Consider the following 17,870-nt stretch of genomic DNA (forward strand, 5'->3'; position numbering starts at 1 on the left):
CATTAAAGCTGTGAATTCATGAGTTCATGTCTTTATCTTATTGTTCGCTTCTTTCTACCATGGCGGCTGCACGGCACAGCTCTGAAACCTTGACCCTGTTTTCACTCTTGTTCTTAGTAACTGCAGTTGCAGCTGTGTGAGAGTTAGAGCTCGGCTCAAGGATGAAAACAGATATATTTGTGTATTTCTGACATGCAAATGTCAGTGACAATGAAACACAAATATATGTATTGCTTAACTTAGTGGTAGGAGTCAGGTACTAGCTACATGCATGCAACTATCCAGTCAGCCAATCACAGGGCAGCAACTCGACGCATTTCGGCATGTAGACACGGTCGAGACGACATGATGAAGTTAAAGCTGAGCTTGTGGAAAAAAAGGTGATTTAAGTGACTCTGAATGTGATGAGGTTGTTGGTGCCGGACGGGATGGTCGGAATATTTCAGGATCTGCTGGGATTTTCCAACATAACCAAAAAAGAAAAAATCCAGTGAGCAGCAGCCCTCTGGGTGAAATGTGCCTCGCTGATGTCAGACATCGGAGGAGAATGGCTTCAAGAGATCAGTAACTCAAATAACCACTGTGTGGGGAGGTGTGGTCTGCGATGCTGCTGCAGGTGAGATGGACGCACCTGCGCCACATCTGCAATCACACCAGTATAAAAGGCTGTGCTGTTGTCATTAGTGGTTGTTGGTGGTGATGTGTACGGCTGGCAGTGGGAGAGCTGCAGCTGTTGAATGTACTGTTACAGCAACTTTGTGATTATTGTAAGGATAAAGTATGCTGCAAAGCATGAAGGTGCTGCAGCAGAAGACCGCACCGAGTGTCCTTTCTGTCAGCTAAGAAGAGAAAACTGAGGCTACAGTTCACACAGGCTCACCAAGACTGGACAACAGAAGACTGGAAACATGTTTCCTGGTCTGATGAGTCTCGACTTCTGCAACATTAAGACTGTAGTGTCAGAATTTGGCTTAAACAACATGAAGCTTCGTATCAGCTGTTCATACTGCTGGTGGGCCTCTTAGGCTGTGGTGTTTAAATGATGCTATCTGTTGTTGCTGAACGTGTCCATCCCCTTATTGCCACAGTGTATCCATCTTCCAAAGGTTACTTTCAGCAGGATAATGGAGTTCAACATCGTACTAGCAAAGTGTACCTAATGAAGTGGCCTCTGAGTGTATAATGTGTACTCCCTACTGTAAATCAAAGATTTGGGGAAAATGTGCTGCTAACTAACAAGAACACATAATCTCAAACAGGTTACATGTTCATCATCAGTTACCATGGTGATTGAGCCAGGTAAAGCACCTCTGTAACACTTAAAAGTCTGACTTTAAGCTCAACACAACCTTAACCTGCTGAAGTTGCTTCATAGTCAACCCCTCTGTGTTTTCAGACAGTTTCAAATCACAAGGTTTTTGGTGCAGAACAGTGCATTTAATATCATTTACACTGTGTCTGTGTTTGTTTAGTATTCAGAGAAATTTCTGCTTTGAAACCTTTTAAATGAAACACATCTAAAAACGTGTGTTTTCAGATTTGCTTGTAGCATTAAAGTCACTCTAACCCTCAAACTGGCTCATTTTAATACTCGTCATCCTTTCTGCAGCTGCACGCTCTGTCCTGTTCACTGTCAGCAGCCGAACAGAATGCATGTGGAAATATATGAAAGTGTGTGTGTGTGTCTGCGCGTGTGCGTTTACCATCTGAGCTCTAAGCAACACTTGGTCTTGGCCCGACCCTTTGAGACCTTTCCCAAGGAGCAATGTCTGCTGGGATACCTTGGGATGCCTGACAGGGGAGGGGTTCTGATTGGCTCGCACAAGACCAGGTGTGCCCACAGGAGTCTGTGATACCTGGAACAAAGGGAAGCAATTAGGGCAGTGATATTTCCTCGAATAGCAAAGCAGTCACGAGTGTGTGTTTGGGTGTGTGTGTGCACGTGTGTGTGTAGAGGGTGAAAACCAAAAAAGTAAACAATGAAAATGTTGAATTTTTAATGCTTCTTTTCAACAAAAACCCACTAAATTCATACTTTAACAATGAACGGCTTCATCCACAAGCAGATTATTCACTTTCTTGGTCGACATCTTCATTAGCACAACAAACTCTCTCCACCAGTCAGCTCACATCTGTTTATAGTTCTTTTAATCTCATAGCTTCAGGTTTAATTTTAAAGACTTGAAATACTGGTTTGTAAAATTTGTTGTTAGTAACAGTTTGGCACTTTTTTGGGCGATGGAGTGGATTTTAAATCAGAATTTCAGACTTTCAGCTTTAATTAAAGGGGTTTAATAAAAGTATTCCCTCAAATGTTTAGGAACTATTTTAATACACAGTCGCCCATTTTCAGAGGCTCAAAATTCATTAGACAACTGTTTAATGTGTTTTCATGGCCACCAAATGCAAGTATTGAATTTGCATTTGTTTGCTTTTTCAGAGGATTTCTCAACACGAGGTCCAAATAAATGTCAGTGCAAGACAAACAGGCCATCACTCGACTGAGAAGTCCAAATAAACCAAATAAACCCATCAGACAGAAACAAAAAAATCAACAATCTGGTGCATTCTTAAAAAGCAGGAAAGCATTGCCCAGCTCAGCAACACTACAAGACCTTAAAGACCACAGATTACTCTGAGAGAGGATCATCGTCACAGGTTTTACACCAACAGGGTGCAAACCACTGGTTACACTCAAGAACAGGAGCCAGATTAGACTTTACCAGAGAAAGCGCACGGCTGGCAGTGGAAGCAGGTCACGAGTGTTTACTGATGATGCGAGTGCTGATAGAAGCAGCGGGATGAGCCGTGAAGTGTACAGGGCTGTAATCTCTGCTCCGATTCAGACAAACGCTGCAGGACTGATCGGACAGAGCATCAGAGTGCAGACGGACAATGAGCCGAAACACAAAAGCGACCCAGTGCAGAGAAACGTGATACTCTTCAATGGCCACATCGGGCACCTGATCTCAACCCAGCACAGCAGCTTTTCAGTTACTAAAGGAAGGAAGACACAAACTTACTTCTGTTGAGCCCTTTGAATTAAAGCGGAAAGTCTGAACTTCAATCACAATCAGTCGATTGTTTCATTTAAAATCTGCAGCGGTGGCCATCAGGTATCAGTAACTGTCCTTTTCTGTTGCTGACATCCAGCTAATAAAAAGTTCTGAGAACAGCTTCATTGAAGCCGGGCTTGAAGTTCATGATTTCGTGCTCATCTCAAGCTCATGTTTTTAAAAGCTCTAACATGAGGAACCGCAGACTGTGCAGCTTTTTGTATCGAATGCAGCAACGCCTGCGTACAGAGTGTGAACGCAAGCGTCTCTGTGGCTCGCTCACAGTTCAGCCTGTTTACTCACTGAATTAACAGAGAGTGAGACCCGAGTGTAAGGATGTGAAACACACTCAGATGAAAGCAAACAAAGAGGAAACTGTAACCCCAAACAGTCAAAGACTGACCCAGATGGAGCCTGACAGGTGAAAGGTCCGAGGCTTCATCTAACGAGCTGTCTGTCATTCTTATATTTAGATTATTCACACTCCATCTTTCTTGTTAAATCAGATCCGTTTGTTCAGGTCCTGAAAGGTCAGCTGTCACTTTCAACAGTTATTTCAACATTTCCCGTTTAATGAAACTCAGCTTAAAAGATTCTCACACACCTCGTGTTACAGAAATATGAATAAAATACAGATTCAGTCATTTAAGCCGGCTGACTGTCATGTGCTGCATGTGAGGCGGGCTGCTTTGAGTGACATCACCTCTGCTGAGTCTAAACAAGCATTTTTATTTACTGTAGCTTGCTGCGTCGTACAGAAGTTGCACCTGCTACAGTTTATGGATGAAGCTTGCTAACAAAGCTAGCACTAGCACTAGCTATCAACTTAGCCCTCCACCCTTACATCCAAAAATCATCACTTCTGGATCCTAAAAAAATCTGTGGCTGCTTCAAAATGTGCAGACTGATGCTTCATATCAGGCATAACTGTCACCAGTCTGCCACAGTTGGAGTAAGAAAAGCAAAAACCGCTCAGTTTCTCAGCTGATTTGCTTCAGAGAAGCACCTGTGCACAAAATCCACAGAGGAAAAACTGTGATTTTAATCTTCGCTGTGCGTTCTGTAAAAATGGCGGTATAAGTAAACATCATTAGTGCAGGGATGAGTTTAAGGTGTTTTATTAGGGTGACCAACCGTCCTCTTTTTTTGCACTTGTAAAAGCCTATATGACATTTTTTATTTCACAATTCATTTACCGCACAGAGAAGGGATCGTTTAAATAAGTTCAAGTTCAAGCTAAAAAACATTTGATCCTAATGTTATCAGCCTGTTGAATGACTGCTGTCAGTCTCATGAATACAGCCAGTATGTGGCCTCCTCCTTATGCAACCCGTAGACTGTGCATAAAAGATGGCATCCATAGGTTTTCTTTTGGAAGCCTCAAAGTTAACGTTCTAGCCACTGTCATGGTGGGATTCTTGGACGTGGCCATTTGTGCATGAGAGGGTGGAGACCTGCGTCCTTATACTGAATGGGTGCAATGTATGAACACAGATATGGTTTAATGAGCAAAATTACAATAAGACAAACTGGACAAACTCCAGGGCACAAATGTGTCTCCAAGTGTTTCTGGAGGTCAGTGTGTGACCTTTACCTGTCTGCCAGGTGGACTGGCTGGTGTGTGAAACGGTGTGATTGGCGTTGAGGTTGCGGAGAGGACCCTAGTGCTCCCGTTGGTCAGGCTGGTGGAGATCTTGGTAGACATGGTGGTGCTGTTGTGCGTTGCAGAAGAAGTTGGAGAGGATGAGAGGAGTGGTGAAGGAGCAGTCGCTACAACAGGAGAGGAGGAGGACGAAGGGGGAGGAAGAAGGGAGGAGGAAGGGGAGGTTTGCATGGAGGGAGAAATTTTGGAAGAATGGTTGTGGCGGGAGTACGTGCGGAGGGTGGGGGCAGGGGTGGAGGTAAGTTTAGGGGGAGTCGGGACGAGGACGTGAGGAGACGGAGCGCCGGCCGTTGCTGCTGCCGCCTTTGGTCCATGGTTTGTGGTGATGGAGGGAGCGGGAGTGAGAGGCGGGGGAGGGGAGGAGGTGGTGGGTGTCAGCGAGGGTGTGGGGGAGTCCAGGAGCATGGGGTTGGGGGTGAGCCGAGGAGGGGTGGGGGTCGTAGGGGTGGTGGAGGATTCGGTGGCGGTCGGAGGGCTCGCTCCATTGGTGGCCTCGCCGTGATCTGATTGGCTCTGCCGAACCAGCTCCCTGTCCATCCTTCAACACTGAAGCACGCTGAGGCGCACAGACAGACACACAGACAGAGGGACAGAGTTAATTTGCATATTTTGCATTTCAAGTTCCAGAGAAAACAAACTAACTGGAACATTTCTTCTCAGAATTAACACAAAACATGGAAGTGAGTCCTAACGTTCATCATGAGGATTGATTATCACCGGGGGAAGCCTCGGCGCCCCCACAGACGAGCTGGAGGTGGTGGGCGGCCAATCTAACGGTTAAGAACAAACTGAGCCCAAAACCAACAATCTGCACAAACACAACCTCGTGTTCTGTACAAAGCTAGCAGCGAGACACTCCCAGAGTGATGCTAAAGCAGAGTCAAATCTTGATTTTCAAGTAACAAAAGCAGACATGAACAGACTTGTGCATTTCTACCCACATTTGTACCAGCACAACGTCTTAATGCACACTCAGTCATCCAGGTAAGGAAATCCCAAGAAGTTGGGACTTTTTGGGATCAGGTAGAGAAGAAAGAAGAAGAAGGAGAAAAAATGAGGCAAATGAAAACTTGTATCCAGAAACATGAATTAAGCTTTTTAATGTTGTGCAGGAATCCCAAAAAGTCCCAACTTTTTGGGATTTATTACGCTACTAATTACAGCTTTATGCAGCAGCGTCACCGTTGTACCTGCTGCTTAACAAAATAACAGAACTAAATTGATGTGCTCACATATCTGTGTTAATCAGGAGGACACAAGGACGATCTTTCTTCAGTAACCTGTTTAAATACAAGAATAAAGCTGATAGACTCAAGGACTCTACTTTTGGACAGGTCAAATTTGTTTGTGTCCTTGAGCACAACCTTTAATGTGTTTTGCATCTGCAGCACGTAGCTTGCAGATCTTTGGAAACACAGGGTGTATTTTACCCCAAGCTGTGAGCTTTGTCTGACTCTGAGTGTTTTTATTGCTTAAACCTAACCAGGTGGTTTTAATGATAACACTTTGTAAGATTTTGCATCAACTTTTAAATCCTGATATCGAAAGGACCATTGGGTTAAAGAGCTTCTCTGCCTCTCAGGCAGAAGCAAACTCTGTTTTTGTTACGTTGACAGTGACATTTGTAAATTTAATTACAAATTAAATTATAGGTCACAAAAGCAAAGTTTTTGCAAATGGATATTAATGACTTTCCTTCTGCCTCTCAGGCAAAAGGAATCAGGAACAAGAACACTTCCTACTCAGGAACAAGAGACATGTCTGTGTTTTAAATCAAAAACAAACATTTAACATCAAAACAGTCGTGTAGGACTTGAACTTTAGTCAGGTCCAGATTTAGTCCACCAACCGTTCCACCCTCAAAATGCAGTTTTTCCTCCTTTAAGACCAGAATATGTCAATGCAAATCAATACAAATGAGGTAGTGAAGGTAGATGAGTTCAAATACCTGAAGTCAACCATCCAAAGCAGGAAGAGAGGTTAAGAAGAGAGTGCAGCCAGGGTGGAGTGGGTGGAGACGAGTGTCAGGGGTGATTTGTGAAAGCAGCAAGAGTGAAAAGGAAGGTTTACAAGACGGTAGTGAGACCTGCTGTGATGTGTGGTTTGGAGACAGGAGGCTGAGGATGGACAAATCAGAGGGACAGCTCAACGTTAGAGGCTGAGACGGTTTGGACGCGTGCAGAGAAGCGAGACTGGACATGCTGAACAAAAGGGTTGAAGATGGAGCTGCCAGGCAGGAGAAAAAGAGGAAGAGGAGGGGACTGGGGATGGGATCAGGTACTGAAGAAAGATCATCCTTGTGTCCTCCTGATTAACACAGATATGTGAGCACATCAATTTAGTTCTGTTATTTTGTTAAGCAGCAGGTACAACGGTGACGCTGCTGCATAAAGCTGTAATTAGTAGCGTAATAAATTACTTTTAAAGCAGTATAAATTTACCAATCAGGCATGTCAAGGTGAAGTGAATAACACTGATTATCTCTTCATCATCATACATCAGGGAGCATTTTGTCCTCAAAGTTGATGTGTGAAGGAAAAATGGACAAGTGTGAAGATTTGACAAAAGGCCAAACTGTGACGCCGACATCTCTGAAGGTCCTGTGGTGTGCTCCTGGTCTGCAGGGTCAGTATCTGTCAAAAAGTGGTCCAAGGAAGGAACAGCAGTGAACCAGCGACAGAGTCAAGAGCGCCAAGGCTCACTGATGCACGAGGGGAGTTTCATGCAGGATCACAGAGCATCACAGGGTTGATGCAGACCAGTCAGGGCGCCCATGCTGACCTCTGTCCGCCACCAAAGCCACCAAAAATGGACACGTGAGCATCAGGACAGGACCACGAAGAAAAAGAAGGAGGTTTTCTGATCTGATGAACTGTGTTTCTTTTACATCACGTAGATGACCGGATGAGTGTGTTGCTTATCTGGGGAACACCTGCCCCCAGGATGCACTGTGGGAAGGAGGCAAGCGAGCAGAGGCAGTGTAATGCTTTAGGCAACGTTCTGCCCAAACACTGACACGTACCATCCTCCAAAGCATTGATGCAGAACATGTACAACCTTTCATGGAAATGGCATTCCCTGATGGCTGTGGCCTCTTTCAGCAGGAAAATGACCCCGGCCACAAAGAAAAATGGTTCAGGGATGGTGTGAGGAGCACAGCAGCGAGTTTCTAAGGACCCACCTCAGAAGGTTTAGAGGATGCAGATACCGCAGCACACATTCAGAAGTCTAGAGGAGTCCATGCCTTTATGGGTCAGGCTTGTTTTGGCAGCAAAAGGGGGACCAACACAATGTTGGGACGTTATGCCTGATCTCTGTGTGCTAAGTAATGCATTACTTTGTTACAAAGTTAAGAGACTTTGAGCTTTGAAAGTAACACTGAAACAAACTGGGGAAGTAAAAACACAGAAAACAACTGCAGAACTGAGAAAATTATTAAAATAAGTCTTTAAAAAGTACTTTGAGTAAATAAAGCCCACGTTAAAGCATTAAATATACACAAGCACTCAAAACTGTCTTTGAAAATCTAGGCTGCACATTTTCTGAGTATACATAATATAAAATTTGCTAAACAAAGGTTGTATAAAGTCCAATTAACTCTTTTATTCTGCTTTGATATATTACGTTCACGTGACTTTGTTCATGTTGACACTATCTCATTTTTTTAGGCCAGTTTGCACATTTTTTTAAGTAAAGGCGAATTTGATTAAACCTTTTTGCGTGGAGTTAAAGTTCGCCCCTGAGGACCTGCTCATGCCTCGCTCTTTAAAGCTGCACACTCGGGCTGTGTGAAACACGACACCCTTACTGTCAACTTCATCCGTGTGTTTTGGATTTGAGCCACTGCAGCAGTTAATCTGAACCGCCGCTGCAAAACGAAAACAGAAAAGTGTCTCCTGATCTCCATACCGCAATCTGTGGAGGAGTAATTATTGGATTATCTGACCACAGGCTGCATCAGTGTCCTTAAAACACCGTTAACTGATTCATTTCTGTCACTTTTAAGCCAAAAATTCCAAATATCCTCTGGCTCTAACAACTCAAGTATGAAAGTGTTCTTCTTTTCTTTCTTATTTTTGACTTTTCTGACATTACATAGAAAAAAACGACCTGAGCAAACAGCCTGCATGTTAATCAGCAATGAAGGTAACCATGCAGCTCATGTATCTGCAACTGATGCATCAGACCCAGGATCCGTGAAGTTTTCACACCCAAAAAGAAAACAGGAACAAGAAAAACAACGACCTTTTCACCAAGAAGATAAACAAAGTCAGTTTATCCTGTCAACGCTCAAACGCCCCTACACGTCTTCAGAATAAGCAGACAAAAATGACCCGGTTTGTTTCTTTAAATCCGGCCTTATCCTTCCATCATAAATAAATAGCAGAGAGAAACGTCCTCCCACTAGCCGAGCCCTGAGTCCTCCACATGTCAGCTCAGTGAGCGAAACTTTATATTTATTCAGAGGCATGCAAATGTTACAAAACGGGATTTTGCATATATTGAAATGATTTAAATGTAATTTTAGATGATGACCTTGCCCAGTTTGGTTAAAGCTTCTGGCACTCATCCAAGGTTGAAATGCTCCTGTACGGAGTAGTTACGGGGCATAGGTGGGACACGTAACCCCTCCAGAGTTATTTAGAGCACAATTATCTCCTCCCAATGACAACATGAAAGAAGCAGAGGGAGGTGTATAACCACAAAGGAGCCGCGAGGGAAAAGGAGGAGGAGGAGGAGGAGGACGTCTGATATCACAACATTTACTCTGGTGATTTCAGTGACTTTGGTCCGAGTGTTTCAGAAGCTGCTCATCTGCTGGGATTTACCCGCACAGCCATCTGTAAGGTTTACAGAGGAAAAGAGAAAAATCATGTGAACAGAAATCTGTTGGGTGAAAATGGCTTGTTTATGTCAAGAGAATGAAAACAGTAACTCAAATCACAACCAAGGTATGCAGAAGAGCACGTTTGAACGCACAGCATGCTGAACCTTCAGCAGCAGAAGACCACACCTGTCAGGCAAGAAGAAGAAATATGGACCAAAATCTTTGAGGGGTGTTTCCAGCAACTTGCTGAATCTGGGTCACAAAGAACTGAGTCAGTTCAAATGGTTTGAGCAAAGTGTACCTAATGAAATGGCTTATAGGTGTATATATGTCTGAGAGCTGTTACACTCCAGGGATATATATAGATTAAAATAAAAGAATTCGATGTGAATACGTGACACATTTCAGCTTCAAGTGAGGAGCAGCTGTATATTTAGACGGGTTTCCCATCATGAATTTGTCATTTGTCTACTTCCGCAACTTTTCACAGTTTTTACAGGAACTGGCACGTTGGTGTGGCAAGGAGAATGGGAAGTAGAGTGGAAATATATTTGGCAGTTTAGTTTTTGAACATTATAAGCTTTGACTTCTTGCAATTTTCCTCTTTTACACACTAAGATGTCTTGCAGTGAGCCATGGCTAACAGAGCTATTGTAGAAAGATTTAGTGCAGCTGAGAGATTGAGGCAGACATTTTATGCCCACAATGTCATGAAATAGACTCATTTTTGTATAAAAATGATTCCTAGCCATAATCAGTTTTACATTAGAAGATTTCAGAACCTCTGCCACAGATAAAGGAGACAGCACAGAATTGATAAACACCCAAAGAGCCTTTGAAAAAGGTCATAAATGACCTCACCAGGTGGTGAAACAGGTTACTTACTAAAACAAAACCAAAGCATTGACTCAGCAGGGATTATTTTAAATGAGAGGAGTAGTTAATTTTTTAGCAGAATGTTGCATTGTTAGCTGGTGCCGGAGTTTTGAGTGTTGCTTTACATAAAAACGTTTCTGCTGTAAACTTCCCCAGAAAATGACTGAAACTCAAAGGTTCCTGAGGGAGGATCCACCTGGCTTCATTTGTAGTCACATGACAGTAATTTGTAGTAAAACAAAGGTGTTTTGAGTGCTCAGTTAAAGTAGATAAGTGCTAAAGAAAGCCACACATGTCATATCTTACCTAAATATGTACTTTTACCCACAGCACGTTTCAAAATCCCAGAGCCACGTTTCCCAACCTTGATGTCTGTCACAGACCTTTAAAGCCAATCTTTCACATTTCCTATAAATGTCCTATAAAGTGGGCCACATATATGTTAAAGAGCAGAGCAGATGTTATAATCACAGTTTAGTTATGACTTTGTTAGTTTTTTTACTCAGTTCAATTGAAATGTGCAGAAAAAACTTTTTTTTAAATTAGTCTTTTCATGTCTTTGTTTTTGTTTGCTGGTGGGAAATTTTTTCCTTAAACAAAACACTCGAGTGTTGTTGTTGAATGCCCCCTCGGTTTCTAGTAGGGCTACTCGATTATGGCAAAAATGATAATCACGATTATTTTCACTGTAATTGAGATCTCGATTATTTGACGATATTTATTTAACAATAACAATTATTCAACAATATTGAATAATGGCTTTAAAGATTGTCAAAAAATAATATAAAATAGTTTGCAAATACTGATTACAGTGCAAATGTTTGCAATATACAAAATAAATGAAAAATGTAAACATCTATGTTTAGTGAACTTCACAATACTGCATAATATTTATGCATACAAATAACCAAACCTCAAGGCAAGCTGTGTAGCCACACAATGCACAATTGCATCAAACTGACACTGAGGTATGTCGATTTGTAGTGTCGGTCTGTGGTGCAGCTACGACACCGTAGCAAAGTTTACACATGTCTACTTGATCCACGTCTGACTGCGTGAACCCGTAATGTTTCCACACCACTGAAGTTGTTTTATCTCTCTTTTCAACCAACGGCATTCTTTCTTCAGCAGCCATTATCCTCTCCTCTCTAAATAACTTCTACTTAGCTTTCCGAGCTAAGTAGAAGTTAGCTCGGAAAGCTAACTTCTAGCTTTCCGAGAAGCTAGAAGCTTTATTGTTGTGATGCGTGTTCGAAACGCAGAGAGGTGCGCTCAATTTGCCACACGGAGCAGCGCGAGAGTAAAGCACGAGGGAGGTGCTAATAATCGGCTCAGTCATTCTTAATGATCGTTGAAAGCCCAGATCGTAATCGAGATTAAAATTCGATTAATTGAGCAGCCCTAGTTTCTAGTGGGTAACTTTTCATGCAACAAGAGTGCAAACACTCTGCAAGTTTTTCTTACTTCCTTTACTGTCCGAAGTGTGGCCTGAAAAACCACAGAGGTCCCGGTGTGGTTCCAGGAGGTCCCCCAGCAAAAAATAGCTTTCTATTAGTGTAACAAGAATTATACTTTTTATATTCATATTAAAATGATTATTAAATTTGACCTCTTGTACTATTTTCCAGCTCTCTGGCTGGGGGCCTTTATTGTACCCGTGATGTTATTTCTAATGTTCAGCGCAATAACTGTTAATAGAGCACAATTTAATCTTAAACCCAGCTTTAACCCAGTTTTACTTGTTTTATATAATTTCACACATTAAAGACTGTTCCCCAGTCTCCAGCAGCCACGTTTTTGTTTTTGTTTTTTTTGGGGGGGGGGGTTCAGTTTTGAATTTTGTGACACTGAACTGTTTTTTCTCTGTAAGCCAGAGAACCACAGACACAGAGGGCTACAAGACATAGGGGTGAATATGGAAGTAAACTGTGAGCTGGCAGTTGAGCAGAACGCAAACACCTCATTAGATGACAAGAACTGAAACTTGATTAATATAAAGATAAGATTCTGCCAGAAAAACAAAATTAGAAAATAAATAATTTCACAACTAAAAGGTGACGATTGCAACTCTTTATTTTTATACTTGGACTCTGCAGCACACAGCTGTGGTCAGATGTTTACAGTAATGAATTTCATGGTCCTTTTAGGTGTTTGATGATTCTTTGAACTGTTTGGTGGAACAGCATACATCTCTAAGGACTTTAAAAAAACAAGAATTGGGTGCATAAGTTTGAATTTACTTTAGATTTTCTCTCATCCAAGGTTTTAAATATATAATTAAATGTCTATTAGCAAGTTTTACTTTAACCAGGTGCTTTTGGTAAGCATCAGCAAGCTTCTGGCATAATTCCTGCTGCTCAAAATGACCATGACATTAACGTCCATAATGAGTGTATTTCAATTTCAGAATAATCCTTCTTTGTCTCATTGTGGCCTTGGTGCAGTCCCTCAGTCACCCCCTGTCTGAAATAAGTAATTTTAGAAAAAACAAAACATTTTAGCTCCTCCTTAAAGGGTTAAGGCTTTCTTCTGATTGGCTGTCCATTGTCAGCACAGGGTAGGAGGGGCTGCTCTGTCTGAGATGACTATATTAGAAATATCCTGTCTCTATTACATCATAAATATCTAGGAGTAGAAAAAAATGGTAAAAACAGAGTGCTTAGAGTAGCCTGAAGCCCGAGCCTTTGGCTCACAGCGAATGCTTGAACATACATTGACCTGGCCGTATTCAATCTGCACATCCACCTCTGAAACAGTAGACATGTGAGAGGAAATAATGAGGAGATTAGGTCCCCTATAAGGGATTTGAATACTCCTTTAACCGCAGCAGCAGATGAGTTCAAACAGTCTGGTAGACACAGAGTCCAGCAGCAGTTTTTTCTCTTCCTGCATTTAGCTGATGATTAAAATTCAGTCATTTTAAAAGCATCCTCCCTTCACTTTCATATTATTATTCACTTAAAGTTGCACACGATTGTATTTCTATTGATCACAGCTAGCTATAAAAAAGCCAAGTTCCACCCTTACTACTTCCTGACTGACTGATGGTTGTGAAGACGCCCACAAATTTTTACTAAAAAGATTCCCAGTGAACATGGAAACATCTCTAATTCAAAGCAATTCAAAGACTCTGGAATATGAGGTCAGCTACTGGAAGCAGTTATAAAATGAACTTATAAGAACGATATAAATCAACACATGCAGGAACAATAACATTTACTGGCAATAACAATGCAAAAGTGTCACATGGCTTTGTGCTTTCGTTTTGTTGTCCAAATGTGGCAACCACAGGGGCCCCAGTGTGGTTCCATGAGGTCCCCTTTTTCCTTCTAGTGCAATAAATCATGTGAAAACTGATCATGCTTAATGAAAATCTAACCTTTATTGATTTATTTACCATCACTTTTCACAAAAAAATAATAAATTATAGTCTGATTTGTATAACTAGCAAGCTCAACCTAACAGAGAATAAAAACATCACTTTTACCAACAACTTTGTGCCACCTTTGCTTAAAAAATGACGAGCAAAGTATCTACATAACTCGATAACTAACAGGTTTGTCTACATGGTTTTTATTTTTTTTTATTTTGTTTTGCTGTTCAAAGTGTGGCCTGGGGAATTACAGGGGTCTCAGTATTTTCCAGGAGGTCACCCTGCAAATCATTTTTCATCTATGATCACTCTCTGTATTCAGCGTAGTAATCCCACAACACTTCTACTAAACTACTGAGTTTCTGTCAGATTTCTAAATAATTTCCTGTTGAGGTTTTAATTTTATCGATTCATCAATGAGTTATGATGGACACTTTACATGGTTTGCCATGTTATTAAGTTGTTATCCAAAAAGGTGGCATGAAGAACCACATGGGCCCCAGTGCAGGTCCAGGAGGTTCCCCTGTAAGATATTCATTTTCTAGGATCACTATAATTCTTTTAGTAATGGAAGAATAGCATCTGTATTCAATATAAACACAATATTATTATGGAATAATTGAATATCTTAATTGAAAATCTATTTTTTGTTGTCTGACCAACAGTACAGAACTCAAAGACTCAGATTAATATCAAGAAAATCAACTAAACCATCATCTTCAGCTGAAACCAACAAATTTCAGTCACGTGTGTTTAAAGAATGATTTAAATGAATGATTTGACTAAGCTAAACTGACCACTTGTCCAGCTCTCTAATTAACACAATGTAGATTAAAAACACAAGATTAAAAACACTTGTCTTTTGTATTGTACTTTGCTGTCCAAAACGTGGCCTGCTGAACCACAGGAACCCCAGGATAAGTCCAGGAGGTCTCCCTGCAAAATATCTTTCCTCTTAGATCACAATCTGCACTCTTGTGCACTCTATCATTTGGAAAAGGGAAAGATACTGTAAGATATGTAGATCATTTCTTCAGTTTATTACTTTGTCTATCGTTGCGGTCTGCTTCAGTCTGCTTCAGTCTAAAAATGATGACAAAGAGCCTCAAAAATCCATCAAGAGTTCTCAGAACTTAGTTTAAAGTCTTTAAACGCCATGTTTTGTTATATTAATCATCCAGAGCTCAGTTTAGCAGCAGAACGATTGAATAAAACATAAAAGCAGCTTCTTTAATGAACTCGAACAAACATATTTCTGCTTAAAAATGACATGAATAACTCTGATATTACCCTGAAAACCGATTAGTCTCCATTTAGAATCAACACGTATAGGTTTTATCTGTATACAGTACACACATGAGGAGCCTCTGCTACACGGGGATTGCCTCATTGTTTGAAGTTCACACATGTGGAGATCAGGGCGCAATAAGGGCCAAGATCTCCTGGGAAGTAGGTTTTCTGGTTAAAATGGGAGCTGAGCGTGCGGCCAGAAGTAAGCTAAATTCACGCAAACCACCACGCAGGCAGGTGCTCGTCCACGCACAGCGGGCAGATGCTGACATCTGGCCCGCAGCCTGTTAACTGAACGAGTCCGCCTCAGACGATGGTGGTGATAGCAATGAGTCACAGTGCACAGTGACAGTTAGGCCAGAGATCATACATGTGACTATAAAAAAAGAAAAAAGAAAGATGGAGACAGGCCTTCACAGGGGAGAAATCTCACGATAATAACATTTTGGAGAATTGTCATGTCCACGTTGCGCGTAAAGCGCTTCGCTCGCCTACCTGCTGAAATGCTCGACGTCCTGCAGGTTATTCCCGCTGCCGTCCATCCGAAAGTGGGCGCATGTTTGGAAAGTCCGTTGCTGTGTTATCTGATGAGCGGCTCTGGGCTTTTTCAGCAGGGTCGACAGGCTCAAATGGGCGTGTGTGAAGCTTCACTTCCTCGTCTGACAGCGCAGGGGCTGCTGAGAAGTGCGCGTCACCCTTCCCCAGACAATAATTTCCCCGACCTCACCTCTATGATTATCCGCCTTCTGCGCCCACCGAGAGCCAAAAACGCAAAGTTGCAGTGCAAGACGGGCCCGTTTATGATGTGCAGGGGCTTGTGTGTGTCTGTGTGTGTGTCGCACTTTGTTTAGGATTTCATCACATCCTGGGCTTTTCCCCGCCGTAGATCCGGCCTTCGCAGTGGTTATGGAGTCCGTCGTCCTCCGCTGTGCCACCACCGTCTCACCTCCCGGGTCTGCGGTGGGAATCCGCCCGGCTCGGGGGCACCGTGTAGCGGCTGCGAGGGGCCTGGTTAGTCCGTTGCTGGAGAAATGCAATGGAAGTTCAGTCGTTGCAGGGCGACAGATGCGAGACAGCACCACTCAGAGCTCAGGAGGACCGCAAAGACGCTGATATACAGCCATGCATGCACACTGTAACACTGCGTTTACAGCCGTGCAACAGCACTGTGTTACTGTGAGAGCAACACTGGGAGCAAAGACGCGATCAGAGCCGTCATTGAGGGCCACGAGGTGCTGAAAATGCTGTGAATTCAACATTTCGCATTAGAAAAACTGCAGAACAGGTAGAGACGCATAAACTCTCTCTTACATATGCTCACGCAGTCTGAGCGTTGTTGCTGATTTAATCCAGAGCGCCGTTAATGCTGGCAACTGGGTCAATACTGGATCCTTCTACATCAAATCACCCAAACTTGAAAAAGGTTCTCATCTGACCACCTCAGGATCCGCTGATATTTTCCTCTTTACGTTGCCTTCAGTATTTTTTATGAAGCCATGCCAATACAAAATACTGAAGGTACAGTCGTAATATTTTAACTTCATATTATTGATATTTTCAGAGTTCATAGATTTTGGCTGAAATTTGGCGATTTTGAACTATTTTTCCCAGCCAGGAGATCCATACTGTGGTGTTCAGGATGTTTCAGTCTAAAGTTTAGTGTAAAGTGTAAAAGCTGATCCTGTGACCCTCTGTGACCATTCAAGGATTTCAGAACCTGAGCTTGTTTGATCCATGTGATATGTCCAAAACTCGTATAAGGAACAGGCCTGTTTCACAGTCATAAGCTAACTCACAAAATGTGACTACAGTCAAGCCAACATTGTGTTTTGCCAACTTTGTTGCCTCAGTTGTTGTGTCTTTATATTACTGTCCTCTGGGTGTCACAAGCAGGAGCTTTGTCAGTATGAAAGTTCACTTTATCAAAAAAGTTTTGGCCCTGACATTAAATGAGTGAGTGCGAGTTAGCTGATGTCACAACAACTTCCTGTTTTAGCAATGTTACTTCAAAAGAAACTCATACAGCCCTAAAATGGCCTCACATGCAGGAAAATTCATAGAAGCAATTTCTTTAAATTGCTTCTATGAATTTTCCTCTTGAGAGAAACTGAATCTCACTGAATCATCAAATGCTTCACTGAGAGCCGTTCAGCTGCTGTTGTTAAGGCTTCAGCACAATGGAGCGCCAGGATCACCGCCTCCTTCAGAGTGAGGTTGAGTCATCGTTCCAGAAGTGAGCAGGCATGAGTGCGTCTGCAGCCACAGTGAGGCATCAAGGGACAACAGAGAAGCCTCAACATTCAAGGACACACCGGAAATCTGCAGGAAGTTCAAGGGGCAGCAGAGGGTTGGTGCACAGTTGTTTTCTCTGATGAAGCCAACTTCTGACTGTTTGGGAAATCTGAAAAAATCATTTGTCTGTGGAAAATCCCAAGATTTGTGAGGCATGTTTACAGGTCTGTAGATGGGAGAAAAGCAGCTACTGCAGGTAAGTGGGGAAAACAGAATGGTTGCTTTGATATCTGTGTTTGTTTCCATTATTGGTGTCCAGACGATGATGGGGGTACCTGCAAGAGACCCGGCAGAGTGGAGTGGGCAAGCATAAGGGCTAAACTCTGGTGACTGGAACATCATGGATGTGAAACAGGCAAGCTTTTCTGGCAAGTTATCTGGGTACGAAGCTCAGCAGAGGACACAAGAAGCAAAAGTTACTTTGCAACACTCAGAGGAAACCGATGACAGGGGACGGGAAGTAATCACCTGGAGAGACAACACCAGGGTTGG

General features: G+C 42.4%; 1 protein-coding gene across 4 annotated transcripts in view; it reads right to left on the minus strand.

The window, feature by feature from the left end:
• LOC100701790 (polyhomeotic homolog 3) overlaps positions 1–17,870 on the minus strand; it is a 32,715-nt gene that overhangs the window by 13,769 nt on the left and 1,076 nt on the right. Inside the window, exons 1-3 of one of the 4 annotated variants that reach the window (XM_005465044.4) lie at positions 15,582–16,129; positions 4,651–5,275; positions 1,704–1,856 (exon numbers count right to left, since the gene is read on the minus strand). In XM_005465044.4, the coding sequence (XP_005465101.1) occupies positions 1,704–1,856; positions 4,651–5,256 (759 nt within the window). In that variant the 5' untranslated portion in view covers positions 5,257–5,275; positions 15,582–16,129. Of the gene's footprint in view, positions 1–1,703; positions 1,857–4,650; positions 5,276–15,581; positions 16,130–17,870 lie in introns of those variants that run through there. The other 3 variants (XM_005465046.4, XM_005465045.4, XM_025910179.1) reach the window with 3 other exon arrangements.

This window comes from Oreochromis niloticus, linkage group LG9 (genome assembly GCF_001858045.2).
Source record: "Oreochromis niloticus isolate F11D_XX linkage group LG9, O_niloticus_UMD_NMBU, whole genome shotgun sequence".
Lineage (NCBI taxonomy): Eukaryota > Metazoa > Chordata > Actinopteri > Cichliformes > Cichlidae > Oreochromis > Oreochromis niloticus.